This window comes from Labeo rohita, chromosome 5 (assembly GCF_022985175.1).
Source record: "Labeo rohita strain BAU-BD-2019 chromosome 5, IGBB_LRoh.1.0, whole genome shotgun sequence".
In the NCBI taxonomy this organism is placed as follows: Eukaryota; Metazoa; Chordata; class Actinopteri; order Cypriniformes; family Cyprinidae; genus Labeo; species Labeo rohita.
This window is the reverse complement of record NC_066873.1, coordinates 15356471-15378206: the sequence shown is the minus strand read 5'-3', so window position 1 is coordinate 15378206 and position 21736 is coordinate 15356471. Positions and strand designations below refer to the sequence as shown.

The 21736-nt window shown below is 35.0% G+C and overlaps 2 protein-coding genes across 3 annotated transcripts in view; one reads left to right on the top strand and one right to left on the bottom strand.

Annotated features, from left to right (window-relative positions):
* Positions 1-10372, top strand: part of cmya5 (cardiomyopathy associated 5) — a 21131-nt gene extending 10759 nt beyond the window's left edge. The window contains exons 9-13 of the mRNA XM_051109824.1: positions 195-342; positions 2075-2208; positions 2442-2556; positions 2717-2893; positions 8739-10372. Of these exons, the coding sequence (XP_050965781.1) occupies positions 195-342; positions 2075-2208; positions 2442-2556; positions 2717-2893; positions 8739-8991 (827 nt within the window). The 3' untranslated portion in view covers positions 8992-10372. The remainder of the gene's footprint in view (positions 1-194; positions 343-2074; positions 2209-2441; positions 2557-2716; positions 2894-8738) is intronic.
* A 2822-nt stretch (positions 10373-13194) lies between these two features.
* mtx3 (metaxin 3) lies at positions 13195-21367 on the bottom strand. Of its 2 annotated transcripts, XM_051109837.1 has the most exons (9): positions 21219-21367; positions 20563-20632; positions 20286-20362; positions 19076-19168; positions 18792-18974; positions 18458-18534; positions 17677-17849; positions 17174-17262; positions 13195-14270 (listed from the first exon to the last, which is right to left on the bottom strand). In XM_051109837.1, exons 1-9 carry the CDS (start codon positions 21309-21311, stop codon positions 14172-14174), a joined length of 954 nt encoding a protein of 317 aa, XP_050965794.1. In that variant the 5' UTR covers positions 21312-21367; the 3' UTR covers positions 13195-14171. The 2 variants fall into 2 exon arrangements, with proteins under 2 accessions (XP_050965794.1, XP_050965795.1); XM_051109838.1 differs by lacking the exon at positions 17174-17262.
* Between the last annotated feature and the right edge of the window lie 369 nt (positions 21368-21736).

Sequence of the window (21736 nt, the reverse complement as noted above, 5' to 3'; positions counted from 1 at the left end):
GCATGATGTTTGTGAGAGCAAGAGGTCATGCTGCCATATGTATGTATGTCATAATATATCAATTTATAATGAGAGGCGACCATGTAGAGCCTCCTTTCGAGATCACTGAGACTAAATGTAAATGCAAAAGTGTTTTAATTCAGATTAAATATGTAGTGTTCACATTTAGCAAAACTCTCACTGTGTTTCCCCAGCTCCTTCTGTCCCGGTGATCCAGACAGAACAGTGCACGGTGCTATGGGACACGGCCACGCTGCGTTGGAGCGCCGTTCAGCCCAGCGCTGTGGACAGTTTCACAATAGAGTATTGCCGCCAATATGCATGTGAAAGAGAGGGACTCAGGTACAGTTAACCAGACTTACACTCAGCTCACTGTACAAGCATAAACACCACTAGGGATCAGAAAAACGGCTAAATGTGATACCATCTTTTTTATGTTTTGCCTAATCTTTTTAATTCTAAGTCACCATGATTTCAAAAATTGACAATTCTAATCAGTGTTATTGTACCATTTTTTGATACTATTATCGTTTTTATTATTATTTAGCATTAGGAGTGGGTTATACACTGGTAAACATAATTAACTGGTAGAAATTTGTTTTAAACTATCGTCTCTATCACTATTACATGCACACGTGGCTTTTCTGTACTACATGTTGACAAAAACATATCATTTGCAGACGTTTTAAAGCATTGCAGTTTAAAAACAAGTGATTTTAAGCCACTGACGCAATCAGCAGAGGAAGAGCACCCATTTTGCTGCATGCACACACTGTCTGAGATTGTTTCTGAGCGCTGTCAGTGGCAGGCACATGAAAATGGTGCTCATAAAGTGAGGGAGTATTGAATGGAGTTATTTTTGCCGCTTTATAGGCCTTGAAAGGATAAAAACACACACTTGTATGTGTCAAAATGCCCGTCTTTGCAAGTATCCTCGTAAACACAGTAATTTACGTCTTAAGTGAAAGCAAACAGCTGAGAAAGAAAACACACGTGTAACAGTATATTGTATCTGGGTATTTCTTAAAGTGACAGCAGTCTATTATTCCTGCTGTGTCATTCATGTTAATCAAACAATAAAAGAGAAAAAATCTCTCATTGCTCTGTAACTCTAATAGGAAGAAATATATATTTTAATTTACACAGTGATTTGCTCTTCTGTAGTTTTTTGTCCTATTGCTTGTAATAAGTTTCTTATTCTTATTTAATCACTTGTTTACTTGTCTTCAATGAGCTTGAGTTTTGTTTTTTTGAATTTAGGCTAGTATTAGTTTTTTGTGATATTAACACTGATGACAAAAATTATGACATTTTCTAAAATATCAAAAATGTGTATATCATTAAAACCTTATTTAAAGCAGAAATAACTATATAGTGAAATATATAGTCACTGTGAAATAAAATTACTCATATCGTGACATAAAATTTTGGTCATATTGTCCACCCCGATTTTGAATCAGTGTTTATTTGTATATTTTTTGTCCTCATTTTAATTTTAAAGGAGAAGTTCACTTCCAGAACAAAAATTTACAAGTAATTTACTCACCCCCTTGTCATCCAAGATGTTCATGTCTTTCTGTCTTCAGTTGTAAAGAAATACAAGTTAATACAAAATACAGTTTAAAAGCATCTTTAAAGGGCTCTAAACAATCCCAGTTATTATTATATGCAATTTCAGCAATAAAAATTTTACTTTTTCTGAAAAGGAAACAAATTAGTTGTTTATTTTAAGAAGGCTATCTTATTTTGTATATTTAGTATTGCTTTTTAATAAAGAAAAATGACTTCTTATCCGATTACTCGATTAATCGACAGAATAATCGGTAGAATACTCGATTACTAAAATATTGATAGCTACAGCCCTACATTAAACATAACATCAAATATACTCATTGATTACCATTGATAGCATTTACTATAAATATCTGATGAAGCATATTTCACTAAGAGCTTGTATACTCAAGTCCACTGAACACTCAGATGAGGTTTCCCAAGATTCCTCAAGGGTGCACATCCGAGCAGGGTAAAAAGAGGTTAAATCCGCACTTACTGAAAACAGTCTCTCCTTACACAGATCCATATCAGGGATAAAAGGCTATGAGCAGAGGGTCCTCCTTCAGCCCAATGAGAATTACCTCTTCTACATCAAATCAGTGAATGCCGGAGGGGCCAGTGAGCAGAGCGAGGCGGCCCTTATCTCCACCAGAGGTCAGATTCACTTCTATTACAACATCAGTCTGAGCCTCTCATACTGTATTATTCCTATTAAAGTGCAGTCACATTTACCTGATGCTTGGCAAAGGTCAATGGACAAAATCCAGTTGTTACAATAGGAATAGGAATTTTGCATGAGGATGTTTCCCCACAAAGATTTTGCAGGATTTGACACATATTCATTTTGTTTGTTTTATGGTGATTGGTGAATGTTTTTGTATGTTAAGGTACGAGGTTCCACTTCCTCAGCAAAACGGCCAACTCAGTGCTGAAGGTTTCAGAGGACAGGAACTCAGTAGAGTACCCACATGACACCTACACTAAAATGTCCTCAATAATAGAGTAAGTATTTCAAACTGTTTTACAAAATTAACACTGTAAATAAAAAATATTAAGCAGAAAATGTTTGTTATATGTTAATTTGCAAACTCAAACTACCTGACATATGCTGTTTTCAGTGATGCACAAATGCATATATGCATTTTTTTAAATTCATTTCCAGATGTCCAGCTGTTTTGGGTGAGCTTTTACCTTCTCTTGGATATTACTACTGGGAAACAGAGGTCTCAAAGTGCAAAGCCTACCGCATCGGCATTGCATATCAAACTGTGTCAAAAACCAGCACGCTTGGGGAGAACAGTGCCTCCTGGTGTCTGCACTGTGTACCTACATCTATAAGGTATCCCATTCATGTCATGCCACTGCATGTGTATGTGCATGTGTTTCATTATCCAAAAGAGGATATCCATTCAGATATCAAGTCATGGAAAAAAAAATCTGACCCGCAACATTTAAAACTCTGCCCAGCCAAAAAACTGTTTATTTATTATCTGTTCATTTCAGTTGAAATAAACAACCTGGTTGGACATCTTGTAACTCCACACATTCCAAACTGTGGAAACACTGTGCAGACACACTTTGGCAATCGGGATGTAAATTAACTGGTGCCCTCAAAAACAATCAAAATGCCCCTTTGGTATAAATAATCTCAAAAAACATGTTCTCTCATTAAATCTGTTCTCTCGTTAAAAAGGTTCTCTCAGACTTCCATAAAACGTAGTTTTAAATAGTCTTGTGTACTTTGAAAAATCCCTTGTCTACAGCTGTGATGGTACTGCGTACATCGTCTATGATGTTAGAGTTTGCAAATCAGCAACTAGGGTCCCCTCAAGTCCTAGCCAATGGAAAGAACAATTTTATGAGTGCGTCTGTACAAAATCTGAGCACAAAGATGATACTATTGATGCTTTTTAGTGAAAGCAAGTTGTTTAAAACAGAATTTTGTTTTAGTGAGAACATACAGTAGAGTTTTGGGATGCTCTAACAGCTTTTAAAGGTACAATAAGTAATTTTCCCCAAAGTTTACACCTACAAAAGTGATGTACATATGAAATGAAGACTTAGAAAAAGCTGTTTTATTCCACATACAGTGGTGCTTGAAAGTTAGCGAACTCTTATATTTCTACATAAATACAGTTGAGGTCAAAAGTTTACATACACCTTGCAGAATCTGCAAAATGTTAACTGTTTTACCAAAATAAGAGGGATCATACAAAATGCATGTTATTGTTTATTTAGTACTGACCTGAATAATATATTTCACATAAATTTCACATATTTACATGTAGTACACAATATAATATATAATAATAGCTAATAATAGCTGAATGTATAAAAATGACCCTGTTCAAAAGTTTTCATACGCTTGATTCTTAAAACTGTGTTGTTACCTGAATGATCCACAGCTCTGTTTTTTTGTTTAGTGATAGTTGTTCATGAGTCCCTTGTTTGTCCTGAATAGAGATCAACCGATATATCGATTTACCGATATTTTTCCCGATATCTAAGCATTTTACCATAACCGGTTATTGGTTTTGTAATATCGGATTCACCGATAAACGCTGTTTTGAGAATTACCAGCAGGATTGCCATTTCAGCGCATCTGAGGGGAGACGAGACAACAACAACGGCATGCATAGGTAAAGCACTTTCTTAGCTGTAATTAGTAAAACTTCATTTAACATAACAGCCATTAATGCACATATTAGATGTGTTACATAAATGCCTGATGTAGCTAGTTTATTCAGCTTTGGATCTAAGAAATAGAGACGAATCACAGAGTCACGTAAAATAATCCGTCCTAATAAACACGTAAATTTGTCTGAATTAAATAATATACAATCATAAATCAATACATGTTGGAAATGAAATCTCTGAATTTAATTCTCTCTGTGTTGTCTATGTGCTCATCTTTAGTCTCGTGAAGTCGGAGTCGGCTAAAATAATCCATCAAATCCTGTCCCAATAAAGACTTAACTTTGCCTGAATTCCATAATACAGCCATGAATGAGTGCATGTTGGAAATAAAAATTAATTAAATTTTCTCTGTTGTCATTAGTCGCTTTCATTTTGCTGTTCACTCGCATGGTTGATGCTCAGGAAATGTTCCAGCACAGCCACCGCATGTAACTTTTAACAAGATTCACTTGTTTAAAACATCCTGCATCATATATACATTTACTATATAACCATTATTTCGCGAATACACATCTAAAAATATACAACTCTATGGAAATTATTTATTATCTCCGTGAGCGATCACAGTTTGAGTCTAGTTCTGTGTAAACAGCGCTTTATCAGAATCTAGAACGACAAAATATTAGTGATTCTGATATAACATACCAGTTTAAAAATGCAATAAAATACGATGTTTTGTTTGTTATATTCCAATATTTCAGAGAATATTTCAGTGAATTAACATTATCCAGTGAGCTATTCTTCACTCTTTATATTAAACAGCTTATAAAATGAAGTTGATATGACTCCTGTCCTTTATTTATTTTCTCCATTTGAAAACATTAGACATTCTACATTTGTTTTGCTTAGTGTTGCAGCTGATGCATTTTATTAATAAAAAAAATAAAATATAAAAAAAATAAAAAAGTTTTTACTGTTGTAATATGAAGATTAAGGAGAAAAAAATCTAAGTGAAGTATGGACTTATTTCACTCAGTCATTTATTTACTTTATAACAGTAAATAAATATCGGTTCTGCATATCGGTTATCGGGCACATAAACATGTAAATAATCGGTATCAGTTATTTAAAAAAAACAAAACAAAACGGTCGATCACTTGCTATTCTCCAGAAAAATCCTTCAGGTCCCAGAAATTCTTTTTTGTGTATTTGAACCATTTCTAACAATGACTGTATGATTTTGCGTTCTTTGTGAAATATCTTATCAGGTGAGTACTAAAAAATAACATGCATTTTGTGTGATCCCTCTTATTTTGGTATAATAATTAACATTTTGCAGATTGAGCAAGGTGTATGTAAACTTTTGACCTCAACTGTATGAAAAAAGATAAAAAGATCATCAGATTTACATACAAATCCTGAAACAATTGAGCCAAAAATATATATTTTGTTATTTCTTTTTTTGAGAAAATAGATCCAGTGTTACACATCTGTGAGTGGCAAAAGTATGTGAATCTTTGCTTTCAGTATCTGTTGTGACCCCCTTTTACAGCAATAACTGCAGCTAAATGTTTCTTGTCACTACTGAAAACTCCTGACAACTCCTGACAACTCCAGCTTCTAGGAATTTTAGCCCATTCCTTAGTACAGAACCACTTAAACTCTGGGATGTTGGCAGGTTATGAACTGCTTGCTTCAAGTCCTTTCACAACATTTCAAGTGGATTAAGGTCCGGACTTTGACTCAGCCATTCCAAAAACATTAACTTTATTCTTCTTTAAACATTTTTTGGTAGAATGACTTAGGCGCTTGGAGTTGTTGTCTTGCTGCATGACCCACTTTCTCTCAAGATTCAGTTCTCGGACAGACGTCCTGACATTTTCTGGTATAATTCAGATTTCATCACTGATGGCAAGCCGTCCTGGCCCAGATGCAGCAAAACAGGCCCAAACCATGATACTACCACCACTATGTTTCACAGATGGGATATGGTTCTTATGCTGGAATGCAGTGTTTTCTTTTCTCCAAACATAACACTTTTCATTTAAACTCAAAAGTTCTATTTTGGTTTTATCCATCCATTAAATCTTTCTCCAGTAGTCCTCGGGCTTGTCCACATGATCTTTAGCAAACTGCAGACAGGCAGCAATGTTTTTATTTGAAGAGCAGTTTCTCCTTGCAACTCTGCCATGCACACCATGGTTGTTCAGTGTTTTCCTGATGGTGGATTCATGAGCTTTAGCATTAGTCTAGTGAGAAAGGTCTTTAGTTGCTTAGACGTTACCCTCCAGTCCTTTGCAACCTCGCGGACTATTAAACATCTTGCTTTTGGAGTGACCTTTGTTGGTCAACCACTCTTCGGGAGGGTAACAATGTTGTCTTGAATTTCCTTCATTTTTACATAATATGTCTGGACTGTGGAGTCCAAACTCTTTAGAGATGGTTTTGTAATCGTTTTTAGCCTGATGAACAACAACAACTCTGTTTCTGAGGTCCTCAGAGATTTTCTTTGTTCGTGCCATGACTTGCTTCCACAAACATGATCAGACTCCCACAGGATCCCTGTTCTTTAAATAAAAGAGGCAACTGACACCTGATAGTCATCTCAGTGACTGAAAACACCTCTGAACAGATGGACTTTAATTTCACCTTCAAATTAACTCTTAATCCTAGAGATTCACATACTTTTGCCACTCACAGATATGTAATATTGGATCATTTTCCAGAAAAAATAAATAAAGTATGTATTTTTTCTCAATTGTTTGATTGGGTTCTCTGTAAAGTTTCAGGAGTTGGGTCATATTTATGAAGAAATGTAGAAAATTATACAGGGTTCACAAACTTTCAAGCACCAGTGAGTGAGATCACGTAGCCAGTTAAATATCAGTAGTGTGCCTATTATCAGACGCTTTTGGTTCTGTAATACATTAAACACTGGTGACAAAAACACATCAGAAAAGGGTATTTCTACATTGGAATCAATGTGTTCACATTTCATTGCATATATGGACCATGATACAGAACTGGTCCAAACTGCTGTTTCACAGCCAAAAAACACATTTAGAAAGCATTTAAGTATTCAAATCTTAGATGTTTACTAAGATCCTTATCTATTGAAACCCACAATAATATTTAAAATATATCAGTAAGCTTGACATATATATAAAATCATAATGTATTAGGTACTTTCATGTGGGAGGTGGCTGTCCTGAACCCTAACCCCTAATTTGTAACTTATGAAAATGATATTAAATTTTTTTTTTCCATTGTTGTTTTTAAATGTATGAAGTTAAAAAATATATATTTATTTTACATTTTCTTTGTAAAGTCCACTTCCAAAACAAAGATTCACATATAATGTACTCACCCCTTTGTCATCCAAGATGTTCATGTCTTTCTTTCTTCAGTCGTAAAGAATTTTTTTTGTTTGTTTTTGAGGAAAACATTTCAGCATTTTTCTCCATATAATGGACTGATATGGTGCCAAACGATGACTGTCAAACGATCCCAAATGCGGTTGTAAACGATCCCAGCCGAAGAAGAAGGGTCTTATCTAACAAAACGATCGGTTATTTTCATTTAAAAAAATACAATTTAAATACTTTTTGATCTCAAATGCTCATCTTGTCTTTCTCTCCTTGAACTCTGTGTATTCTGACTCAAGACAGTTAGGGTATTAAAATAGCAGATCATTACGCTACATAAGACCCTTCTTTCTCAGCTGTGATCGTTTACAGCATTTAAACTGATCACCTCCATGCCACACCGAATTGAGGCAGTAATTAAAGCAAAAGGAGCCCCTACCAAGTATTGAGTACATATACAGTAAATGAACATACTTTCCAGAAGGCCAACAATTCACTAAAAATGTTTTTTTTATTGGTCTTATGAAGTATTTTAATTTGTTGAGATAGTGAATTGGTGTTTTTTTTGTTAAATGTGAGCCAAAATCATCACAATTAAAAGAACCAAAGACTTAAACTACTTCAGTCTGTGTGCATTGAATTTATTTAATTTTCACAATTTGAGTTGAATTACTGAAATAAATGAACTTTTCCACAACATTCTAATTTATTGAGATGCACCTGTATATATATATATATATATATATATATATGTTGTAATATGTATGTAAATATATATATATATATATTTACAATGTAGATGTAAGCAAAATCTTAATAGGTCAATATAACCCTTCTAATCATATATAACCCTTCTAATAACCCTTCAATTATATATTACTGTGTTTCGGTAAGGACAAATTTGGGGAGAGGACAAATATTCCAAACTTTCTGAAAATACAAAATGAGAATTAACTGCACAATTACTAGAAATGTGTACCTTGAATATTATACAATTTGCATACATACAAATTTTTTGGAAAAAGATTTTTTTTTTCACCTCTGACTTTGGACCAATTCTGTAGAATGGCTTATTTACTACCATTCAATTTGACATATTTATTATGTTGTGTTATACAATATGTATTGTATATTTATTTTTTGACATATTTATTGTGTCTCATTAACCCTTCTTCTCTCCAGCTGCAGATTTGAGCTGCTTCATGACCGTGTGGAGTCTGACATCTTTGTTATGGACATACCTGCGCGGATCGGCACTCTGTTGGACTACAGCCAGGGTCGGCTATTCTTCTTCAACGCTCAGAACGGGCAGCTCTTGGGCACTTTTCGACACACCTTCACTCAGCCCTGCCACCCTGTGTTTGTCCTAGAGCAGCCGGGGAATCTAGAACTAAAAATGACCATGGAGGTGCCAGAGTTTGTTAAGCACTGCTAGTTTACATGGCATAGTTTACAAGTCTCAAAGCTCTGGGCTTGCTTGTGCCACAGAATATGAGTCGAGAGATTCTTTTTTAATAGCAATAAAATGAATCCGTATTGTGCTGTCACATGAAGAACTGCTCAGTTCTATGAAATGCTGTGACTGATGAGATTATGAGAAATATTTAGTCAGGGTGACCACACGCCCTCTTTTTCCCGGACACGTCCTGGCCGAGATTTCTAAATTACCAAAAATGTTTTGGTCTTGGCTTTGTTTTCTTATTGATTCATTCATGCTGAAGGTAACGACCAATAGCGTGCATGCATTGTACATAATCCACGACCAATTATGGCATGCGTGTAGGTGGGATCTACAGAGAACCATCAAAGCAATGCAAGTACACAAACATGTAGAATGAAGACCGTACAGAGCACGTCCAAAGGAAACGCTAAATCCCGGGCGTTTTAGGCAATTTAGAAATGCTGCCCAGGACATATCCAGGACAAAAGGATGAATGGCCACGCTAATTTAGTTTTGTGAAAGGAAGGGTTGTTTTTGAAGCTGTGCTTTTAAATCCCTCCAGAAACTTTTTTTTGGAGCTGTTGCATTGTTTTTGTATATATGAAACAGAAAGTGCATGTGACCAGTTTTGTTGCTTATTATACAGTTTATGATGAACCCCTGGATCACATGATGTGCAGACATTCATATTCAGAGTCAATGTATTTATTTTGGAAGCTACAGGCTTCCTGGTTGTTTGAATAAAATGAATAGATGTTGGCACTGCTAATAATATGCTTTAATAGCTTAATTCTCCCTCGGTGGAGACACGTGCTTGGAGATGATGGGCAAGGCATCACAAATGAGTGATGAAAATATTTATTTTTCTGTGGTTTACTTTATTTACTTGATTTGGTAGGAAAAGGTTATTTCACTGCACTTTCCATTTGAAATTGTTGCTGGTCAGGATCTTGCTTAATCACAAACTAAGCAAAAGGAAATGAACAGTTGAGAGATTTTAGTATTCACTTCCAATTCTTCACCACAGTATCACGTGCATATGTTTTTTTTCTGTTCTGCTCTAAAAGCTTCACTGTATGACAGTCAAAATCAGTCACTTGCATGAAAAAACACATTTTAATTCTATTTATTGTTTAATGGCCACATACTGTAGAGATAGCACTTAATTTAATAAAGTTGTTTGGTGTCTGTTTTGTAAAATTATTATTTGCAATTTTTCTGTTGTCAGATCAGTAGTAGTGGTATAAATTAGTCTACTTGTATATTTATTTGTATTTCTGAAACCAAGCTTCTGAATATTTTTAGTGTCACTCAGACCTTTTGAAATGTTTTTCCATCAGAGATGTTTTGATGAACAAAAAATTAAAAGGAGAGTTCACCCAAAAATGAAAATTCTGTCATTAATTACTCACCTTCCAAACTGGAAGACCTTAACCGCATCTTCGGAACACAAGTTAAGATGAAATCCGAGAGCTTTCTGACACTGCATAGACAGCACTGAAAAGTAGTAAGGACATCGATAAAATAGTCAATGTGACATCAGTGGTTCAGTTGTAACTTCATGAAGCCTCGCGAATATTTTTGTGCATAGAGAAAAAAATAATATCGACTTTACTCAATTTCTTTTCTTCCGTGTCATCGATGCAACAGTACCACGACGCATGCGCACTCTGAATGCCCGTCGATAAGAGAGTAATTAATGATGGAATGATGAATTAAGGTGAATTAAAAGATTAGTTCACTTCCAGAACCAAAATGTATAAATAATGTACTCACCCCCTTGTCATCCAAGATGTTCGTGTCTTTCTTTCTTCAGTCGTAAAGAAATTATGTTTTTTGAGGAAAACATTTCAGGATTTCTCTCCATGTAATGAGCTTCTATGGTGTGCCCAAATTTGAACTTCCAAAATGCAGGTTAAATGCAGCTTCAAAGGCCTCTAAACGATCCCAGCCAAGGAAAAAGGGTGTTATCTAGCGAAACGCTCATTTTGTCTTGTTTGACCGTTAGGGTACGTCTAAAAACTGCCATCTCATTTTCTCCTCCAACTTCAAAATCGTCCTACATCACTGCAGAAGTACCAACACAGAGTTTACAAAGTAAACATAAAAAGAAGATCAAACACCCTTTACAAAAAAGTTAATAACAGTTGGAAGTGAACTAATCCTTTAAGATGTTAAGAAGTTTGGTGTCAGTGAGATTTTTAATGTATAGGCTCAACAATGCTGGATTTATTTGATAAAAAAATGAAATAATGAAGCAAAAGTTACTATTTTATTGAATATCATTTGATTATTATTTCAAATTATTTCGTAATTAAATTACAAATTAAAATAGGAGTTTTCTGTTTTAGTATATTTTAAATAAATACGTATTTTGCATGCTACAGAGTACAGCCCTGGTGAAAAAAACAGCATATGCCGTTAGGTATGTTTTGATGCTGATGCTGGTTGGGTAGGTTTTGATGCTGGTTTAAGCTGGTCATTTGTTGGTTTATGCTGGTCCTTTGCTGGTTCATGCTGGTCCTTGACCAGCAACATGACCAGCAAAAACCAGCAAAGGACTAGCATAAACCAGCAAAGGACCAGCTTAAACCAGCATCAAAACCTACCTACCAGCGTATGCTGGTATGTTCACCAGGGAGGAGAGTAACATTTTTTAAAGGATTACTCCACTTTAGGAATAAAAATTTTTCTCATAATTTACTCACCCCCATGTCATCCAAGATATTTATGTCTTTCTTCAGGCGCAGACAAATTACGTTTTTTGAGGAAAACATTCCAGGATTTTTCTCCATATAGTGCACTTAAACGGATTGAAGGTTAAAATTGCAGTTTCAGTGCAGCTTCAAAGGGCTCTAAACGATCCCAGCCGAGGAATAAAGGTCTTATCTAGCGAAACGATTGGTCATTTTCTCCAAAAACATTTTTTAAACACAAATGCTTGTTTTGTTTTGCTCTGTGATGCGCATGCGTACTCTACGCACTCCGGTTCAAGACAGTTAGGGTGTGTGAACCCCTAACCCCTATTGGATCGGGATTACGTTGTTGTATTGAGTTTATGCATCAACCGGACTCAGAATTGTTCAGTTTATTCTTGGAGAACTGTGCATCTGGATATAAATGCTGTCAAATGCTGTAATAATTTATCATGATGATTCAAGGGAAATGACTGCGTAAATTGAGATAAAACATTCAAACCGGAGACGGAGAACAGAAACCTATCCGGCGCTATGTTAAGAATATTATTTAAGACAAGTCAGCGGTCTGAGTGGGCATATAAATTACAAACAAGTAAAATGTCGTTTCTTTGTTGATTATATAACAACTTGGAAAACAGACAAAACAGAAAAGGTAAGAAGCATTACTTGAAACAGGGGCATATTAATATAATAGGCGCAGAACTAAAACATGAAACAGCCTGGGATTTGTTTTAAAAACAACTCGTTTAAATGACTCGGAGTCGACTCTTCTTTTGAGAGGCAATAACACAGTGCGCTTTCAGATTTAAAACTTTGCAGGATGTTTTTATTCACTTAGAGTGAAAGGTAATTTTCAAAAATCCATAATACGGGCACTTTAATCACTAATGTTGAAAACAGTTGTGCTGCTCAATTTTGTAGAAACCATAATATATTTTTCAGGAGTCTTTCTTGAATAATACACTTTCATGAATAAGCATTTATTTGAAAGAACGTTTCGTAACAATCGTTAAATAAAAGTAGAAATTCATTTTTCAAAAAATTACTGACCTCAAATATTTAATTTAATATGGTTTTATGTTATTAACCCCTCTTCTTTCCAGCCGTAAAACCTTAATTCATCAGATGGGAAAATAGCTAGCAAAACAAAGGGGAAAAAATGTCCTGTCCTTTCCATTTTGTTGAGGGAATGTGAATATTTGGGGAGTGGTGAGTTGTAATAGCTTCCATGTGACATCCAAACAGCAGCCCTACAGCTGTCTCTATTACTGGCACATTTAAACGATGAATGAACGGAAAGTTGTGCAACATGTTAGTATTGTTCATTCAAAGAGCATTAAAACGTTCCTACGGTCTGTCACTATTTAGCTACAGTACTTTCCTCTATACAAACACAATGTAGCGGGTTTTGCGTTTGGTGTAAACAACCAAATGTACCAATATAATAAGTTAAACATGTTAACTTGTTTTTCCTCCCCATTTATCTGAGAGAAGTCTATTTCAAAGAACTTTACTTTATTGCATATATGTACATATATTTGAACATTACTATACATTGACATATGTTGAAATATACAATTTTTTGAAACAATGAATGACCGATTACATCAAAAAACAGTCAGGTGTGATGGCATGGCACAGCACTGGACTTTTAAGGCATTCCTTGCATGTATAAAACCTCCAGAGGAATATAAAGAATAATAAATGTATACACAGTACACAAAATCAGATGTCAAGATCCCTTTCCAACAAAACTCAAGAATGTAGAACATTACATAACCATGTGAAATCAATGGAAAGATTAAATCAAATTAGAGAGAAGTATGCTATAATGAGGCACAATGCAGATTTGACATGCTTACTACAGTATGTGATAGTTAACCAGCCATGTGCGCTAAAATAAAAACTGTTATTAACCTTAAACTTATAAATTTAAACTCCTAATTAGATTATTTTATGAAATCATGAAATAAAAGCTGAACATCTAGTATATAAACCATAAGGCTTATAATTTGCATGTAATTGTGTTTGGGCAGGGTTGAAAAATAAATAAAAACATAAAACACTCAAAACATTTAGCATTTGGAAAGCCAGCTTGTGCATTTTAAGTTCTATACAATCAATGAAAAACTGATTAAGGATGATGCAACTCAACTGGACAGTACTTTTCTTTTAAAGTATATCAATTGTCAGCTTAATGTTGCTGTTAGGTTTCTAAAAAGCATTTCCCTTTCTATACGTAGTTGTCACATGTGCTAATGATTCTTAAATATTGCAGATGAAGAATGCCCATTTAACAAGTCCTTCATGTTGTTGTGTTACAAAATCTTACACTCAAACCAACATTTCAGCATCTTTATCATGAAAAACTAGTGTCATCAGTATGTTAAATTATAAATATCATTTGGAAATATTTTCATTTCAATGGAAATAAATAAATTATGGTGAAGTCAGTGCTTAGATAGAAGGGGTTTATCAGGAAGGGGTCGAGTTTCTCGCGCTGGCCAGGGCCGAGGGTTTGGTCTCATGTCTGTGCGGTCTGTGCTGTGGACTGCTGCGAAGATTGTCATCCATCTGTGACACAAACATACATGACGATAAGACCCACAGGACAAGTGTGCATTCCAAAAGATGTGTAAAAAGAGCTTGTGAGATACATGTACATAGCCAAAAGCATGTGGACACCCGCCTCATCATGTTTTAGCAGGTTCATAAAATCAAGCATACAACCAGGCATACACCATTAAAAAAAACCCTGGAAATTTACAATAAAAAAAAAATGGTTGCCAAAACTTTACTGTAAAAATACAGGTAACATCCTTTTAAGTTTTAGAGTTTATGTCTTACAATTCTAATGTTTTTTTCTTGAAATTCTAAGAATCTCACAATTGTGAGATAAAAAGTATCATTTTTATTATTTATTTACTTATTAATTTATTTTGTGGAAATAGTTATCACAATTCACAATTTGTGTGTGTTGTCTCTTTGTACTGGAAGCTTCGGTCACTACAACAAATTCCTCGTATGTGCAAACATACTTGACAATAAAGCTCTTTCTTCTATCCCTCTCAAAATATCACAATTTGAATTTAAATCAATTACAAGTTGTGAGATAAACTCAGAATTACAAAAAAAAAGCGAGAATTGTGAGCTATAAACTCAGACTTACAAGAAAAAAAGTGAGCATTGTGAGCTATAAACTCAGACTTGCAAGGAAAAAGTGAGAATTGTGAGATACAAACTGTGAGATAAACTCAGAATTACAAAAAAAAAGAACTGTCAGCTATAAACTCAGACTTACAAGAAAAAAAAAGTGAGCATTGTGAGATATAAACTGTGAGATATAAACTCAGAATTACAAGAAAAAAGTAAGAACTGAGATAAACTCAGAATTACAAGACAAAAGCGAGAATTGTGAGCTATAAACTCAGAATTACAAGGAAAAAGTGAGAATTGTGAGACACTCAGAATTACAAAAAAAAAGTGAGAATTGAGAGATACAAACTTTGTGAGATATAAACTCGAAAAATCGAGAACTCAGATACTCAGAATTACAAGAAAAAAAAAAGAATTGTGAGAATAAACTCAGAATTACAAGAAAAAATGTGATAACTGAGAAGAAAAAGCGACTATAAACTCAGAATTACAAAAAAAAAAGTGAGAACTGTGAGACACTCATACAAAAAAAAAAAGTGAGAATTGAGAGATATAAACTTTGTGAGATATAAACTCGAAAAATCGAGAACTCAGATACTCAGAATTACAAGAAAAAAAAAAGAATTGTGAGCTATAAACTCAGAATTACAAGAAAAAATGTGATAACTGTGAGATAAACTTAGAATTACAAGAAAAAAAGCGAGAATTGTGAGATAAACTTAGAATTACAAGAAAAAAAGCGAGAATTGTTAGCTAGAAACAGAATTACAAGAAAACTGAGAATTGTGATACAAACTGAGATATAAACTCAGAATTACAAGAAAAAAAGCGAGAACTGAGATAAACTCAGAATTACAAAAAATAAGAACTGTGAGCTATAAACTCAGACTTACAAGAAAAAAGTGAGAATTGTGAGATACAAACTCTTTGTGAGATATAAACTCAGAATTACAAGAAAAGAGTAAGTATTGTGAAACACAAACGCTTTGTAAGACAAACTCAGAATTACAAGAAAAGAGTAAGAACTGAGATAAACTCAGAATTACAAGACAAAAGCGAGAATTGTGAGCGATAAACTCAGAATTACAAGGAAAAAGTGAGAATTGTGAGATGCAAACTGAAATATAAACTCAGAATTACAAGAAAAAAAGTGAGAATTGAGAGATACAAACTTTGTGAGATACAAACTCGAAAAATCGAGAACTCAGATACTCAGAATTACAAGAAAAAAAAAAGAGAATTGTGAGCTATAAACTCAGAATTACAAAAAAAAATGTGAGAACTGTGAGATAAACTTAGAATTACAAGAAAAAAAGCGAGAATTGTTAGCTAGAAACAGAATTACAAGAAAACTGAGAATTGTGATACAAACTGAGATATAAACTCAGAATTACAAGAAGCGAGAACTGAGATAAACTCAGAATTACAAAAAATAAGAACTGTGAGCTATAAACTCAAAAAAAAGTGAGAATTGTGAGATACAAACTCTTTGTGAGATATAAACTCAGAATTACAAGAAAAGAGTAAGTATTGTGAAACACAAACGCTTTGTAAGACATAAACTCAGAATTACAAGAAAAAAGTCAGCATTGTAAGATATAAACTCATTGTGAGACATCAACTCAGAATTACAAGAAAAAAAGTGAGAATTGTGAGATACAAACTCAGAATTACAAAAAAAAGACCATAGTGGAAGCTTCTAATATAAAACCATTATTTAAATGAAAAACCATCAAAAGTGTGCTGTCCCTGAGAACTCTGGGAATGTCAATTTATGGAACGTCAACAACAGTACATTTAACAGAATTTTACTGTTAAATCACATTAAATGTCCCATTAGATCTGTTTAACCTTTTTTGCTTTTTTAACATTTTTTTTTTTACCGTAGCATTTTTGCAGTCTTTTACTTTCAAAATTATATTCGTTTTTGACAACATCTCCTTATGACAAATATTTTCAGCACAATGCTGCATGACTTTTCTTTTCCAGCAAGAAATGCTCCTAGACAAAAAGCAAGTAAATAAACGGTTTATTAAGTCTGGTTGGACTCTTTCTTGACTGGCCCAGACTAGCCCAGACCTGAACCCAACTGATCACTAAAAAATCCCAGTGGATGAATTGGGACATCGACTGTGAGCCAGATCCCATCATTTAATATCAGCGTCAGTCTGATCTCACTGATGAGGCTGTGTAATTGTGAACAGCAGCAAATACATGTTTCAATCCACAGTGAAAAAAGAGCGTCCACATACTTTTAACCATGGAATTGTAATTTCTAATGATATTAAATTCAGAAGTGAATGAGCAGGTCGTGCCAAGACCTTTTCAATAAGGTTGGACTCTTTGTTAACAAGCTGTGTCAGTTTCTGGAGGTTTGCATCGACAGGATCATGGGTAGCCGTCGGAGAGCCTAGCGAGAGGGCAGAGATACAGAGAAAAGAGAAGACGACAGGACGCTGATTCTGAAGAAAAGCAGATGTTTTTATGCACATGGGAGAAAGGTTAGTGCAGATTCAGAGTGCAGCCAAAGAGAATCACTTAAAATAGCCACGAGACCCAAGATCACGCTGTTATTAAACTGTCTTTTAGCATCTGCTATGAGCCAAATGTCTAGGATTGAAAGCAATGGAAACGTAATGAATCACGAATGTCTGGTTAAATTATTTCATTCTATATGAACCAACAGCAAACATATTAGGTTGAGAGGTTGAGATAAACTAATAAAAAAAGAAAGAGCAGAGCAGGACCAATACTATGTTTTTTTACGGTTTTGTTATTAATATAGTTCTATAGGACAGGCTGTGACAGAGTTCATACTACTTACAGTCCATTCTCTTCTCAGCAGAAGCATCAGTAAAGTAGTTTTTAAGGATGGTGTTGCAGAACTGGCAGAGGTTATCCAGTTGGTTCAGGTGCTTCTGAAGCTGCCCACTGGGTAGAGGGGCTTTAATAAGAGGGGCGATATGGCCAAACACAAAGGCGTCCAGGCTTGTAGGCCTGGCAGACAGAAAACATGGTAAACTTCAAGCTGATACACAAAGATGATTACATTTAAAAGGACAGTTCACCAAAAAAAAAAGAAAGAAGATTCTGTAATTATTTATTCACCCTCCATTTGCTCAAATCCTGTATGACTTTCTTTCTTCCACTGGACACAAAAGAAAATATTTTGAAGAATGCGAATAACCAATCTTAAAATATCCTCCACAAAAGCAGGAAATAAGTCATATCTTTTCGGAATGGCCTGAAGGTGAGTAAATGATTACAGCCCTAGTGAAAAAACCAGCATATGCTGGTTAGGTAGGTTTTGATGCTGGTTTAAGCTGGTCCTTTGCTGGTTTATGCTGGTCCTTTGCTGGTTCATGCTGGTCCTTGACCAGCAACATGACCAGCAAAAACCAGCAAAGGACCAGCTTAAACCAGCTAAGGACCAGCAAAGGACCAGCTTAAACCAGAATCAAAACCTACCTAACCAGCATCCCAGCATCAAAACATACCTACCAGCATATGCTGGTTTTTTCACCAGGGAGACGTTTCATTTTTGGGATAACTATCCCTTTAAAGAAATAATAAATATTACGAGATGAAAGAATAAAAAAACTCACGTGTCTCCAAAGAAGAAGTGGAAGTTCCCAAGTCTGTGAGAGAGCAAATTCAGGCACTCTTTGGCTTCACTGTAGATCTAAAAGAGATTCTATTACTAAATACAAATTTTATATTTATTATTAAGAGGAATGGCGTAACTACAACGGCACATTTGTTGTGTTACATATTTCATGGTCCTCTGTTTTCTACACTCCACTTCAGGCAGATTTTGCGCATGAGGACAATTTTCCTGAACCGCAGACATTTCCATTTCACCATGACATTGAAAAAGAATAGATGAATTCAAGGCAATGAATGACAGCTAATGTCTGACGTAAAATGATATTCTTATACCTTTCCCTCTACTTCTGTGATGTTGAGCAATGGCGACTCTGCTTTGGTCAATAAGATCCGAGATAGAGCCAAGCTGGCCTGTCGACCCGGTACAAAGAAGTTGAGGGGGAACGGGGAATGTGATGTAAACCACGGTCGGGTCAGGTTAGCATAGTTCTCTGCGTCCACCCAGAATGTGTGCAGCTACAAATTAACAGCACAAATCTACAATTAATTCATGACATCATCTTAATGAGGATCAGAAATATGACCTAAATCAGTAAGTCAACTGCAGATGGACCCACCAGTGCTGGCCGCAGCTTTTCCTCCAGGAGGGCGATATAAGCCATCGTATCTGCACCTTGCTTAGCTGTTAACTCATAGTCAGCATTGAATCTCTGTGTGGATTACACAACATGATCTATTGACATTTTAATACACAATCCAGAGAACATAATCACTTTCTCAAACACATCATGTTTCATATCCTGACATTACCATCAAAAGTTGGCTCTCCTACAGAGGGTTTGCACTTACGTCATGATTTGTTCAGTTACTCAGATGTGCGGCCATACTGGAAATACTCAGATGTAAACAACATCACTGATTACACGGTTAATGTACTACTGAATATGTTGTTCTGCTAATTTATGCTGTCTAAACCACGGTTGTTAAAAGAAGCTGCTAAATCATTTATAGAAGGACTTTAGTATGCAGGAAAGAGCTCAATATTTTATAAGATATATAATATGTGTACAAGCAGTATTAATTAAGATATTCGCCTACCAGACCAAAAAAAAAAAAAAAAGAACAAACACGAATGTTGTCAAGATTCTTGCCCTCGAAATCCTGATTCAGTCTGGCCAACCACAAACACCTTTTGTTCTTCAGACAGTTTTAGCACTCTTCTCCTTGATTTGTTATAATGTTTGGCAGTTAATAGTACTCCAAATGTTTTTCCCAGTCCGACCGATTAGTACAGCCCAAAACATGATAATAAATGACCATTTCAAAAGCAATAATCAGGAAAATATGCAAGTTTATTTCGGATCAGTGGCACTGTTTACATTCAGTGCCGCCAATATGGCCGATTGATGACGTGTCGTCAAAACACTCTGTCAGACCTAATGACTGACCAGAGTATTTAATTATTGGACTTTATCATTTTGATTTACTTTTTATAATCTATTATTTTATTTCTACCTTTATTAAATGATTATGAATGATCTAACAAACATACCTTGTGTTTATTATTATTATTATTATTATTATTATAAAACTAGATTCTGATTTGTCGAATAATGCTCAACTACAGATAAACTCAGTTAAAATAAATTCATATCCATTTTCAATGTTAATGTATGAATTCATTTGGTAAAATCATGTAATAAGTGGGACAATATAGCTAGCTGGTCAAAAAACTCAGGTTCTAGTTTCATCTTCTGCAACAATGACTGACAAACTGTAAAATACCCCCCAAAATGAGAAAATCTGCCAACAAATATGAATTTCTACCTGTTTTCTTAGGTAGTTTAGAATTTGTGTTGGTTCTGTGACTGTGGTTCCCTCATAGTGTAGTTGTGGCACCGATGCTGTGGAGGGACAAACGTGACAGCTGCAGTTTAACCATCAAAGAGCTTGTCCTTTTGCCCTCTCATGCACTTCAGCAATGTTTGGTATTCACAATGTTACATTTAGGAAAATGACATGGATGCTTGTGGCTACATTCCAGACTTTCACTACATTTAACATGCTCTTGTACCAATATTATTAAAAAACAATCCTTTCTGACCTGTAATTGTCCTCCACGTCCAGTCAATAGACTTCACTGCAAGATTTGCACCGGAAAATTTTGCATATGCCTAAAATAGAACATTAAAAACACATTAGGTGAACAGACGATTGATTTAGGGTTACGTAAATATTAATAATAATAACTAAAGCGCTACACTGTAACTAGGACTTTTATTATGCATTTTTGCAAAAGGTTATCAGAACGCATGTTTGCAGTCAGCTGCAAAAACAAAACAATAAGCCACACTCCAGTACAAAACTCAAGCATGTCTGTATAATCTATAATCTAGGTTAAAAGCGTGTAAAAAGAGCCTGTACCCCTCAGATTCTATTAGTATTATTCCTCTGACCTTCAAACCCATAGCTGTGCGACACATATCAGCGTACTATTATTAACCAGTCAAACCAATACAATGCAATTTAGTCGAGCTGTTTTTTGCATGACAGTTACGGTATAGCAAGCATCAGTTGACAACTAAACTGGCGGATAAATAGTGTCCCGAGTCTTTTATTTATCAAAGTGAATCTAAACTGCTGGATACAGCTATTCGGATCATAAGACACGTCTGTATAAAAATGCATCGACGGTCGTTATTAAATATTACATTGTGAATATGCATACAACGCAAGCGTTAGTATAACCAGTGTAGTTACCAGCACGATGAGGGAGTCTGTGTGCACAGACGGCAGGTCCCAGTCGCCTCCCCAACAAAGCAGCTCCATGGGTTCCGCCATGTTTGTGTGCATGTCTGAGACACATGAACAGCAATCTGCAGAGAGTCAAGCATCCCAGTGTGCTACGAGAGAACTTTTACCAAGCAAATGTTTGCTGAAATGCACAAATGCAGGAAAGAAACCGAAAAGGCTGTGTTGGATTTCTTACAAAATAAGGAATTAAATTACATTTAAATAAATAAATATTATTTTTTAAATAAAAAAAAAATGATAGCAGTCAAGAAATAATTTTGTCAAATTATGCAAAGACAAAAAAACCCATACCCTTGGTAAATATGATCAAAGACGGCTGTAAAAATAAATCTGTATCGTTAATCCTTTTTTATTTTAAATATGTACAAAAATCTAAGCTTTCATTGGAAAATAAGAAGTTAAAATGGAGGGGAATTTAAAATCCAGGAATATTCAAAATTTATGAAGAGTTCAGATGCAAAACC

Coding starts and splice junctions, on each gene's coding strand:
- mtx3 (XM_051109837.1), bottom strand. CDS start 21,311: ATGCACACAAACATGGCGGAACCCATGGAGCTGCTTTGTTGGGGAGGC. Junction 19,169..20,285: donor TAAACTACCTAAGAAAACAG/GTAGAAATTCAT, acceptor TAATCCACACAG/AGATTCAATGCTGACTATGA. Junction 17,850..18,457: donor CACTTCTTCTTTGGAGACAC/GTGAGTTTTTTT, acceptor TCTGTCTGCCAG/GCCTACAAGCCTGGACGCCT.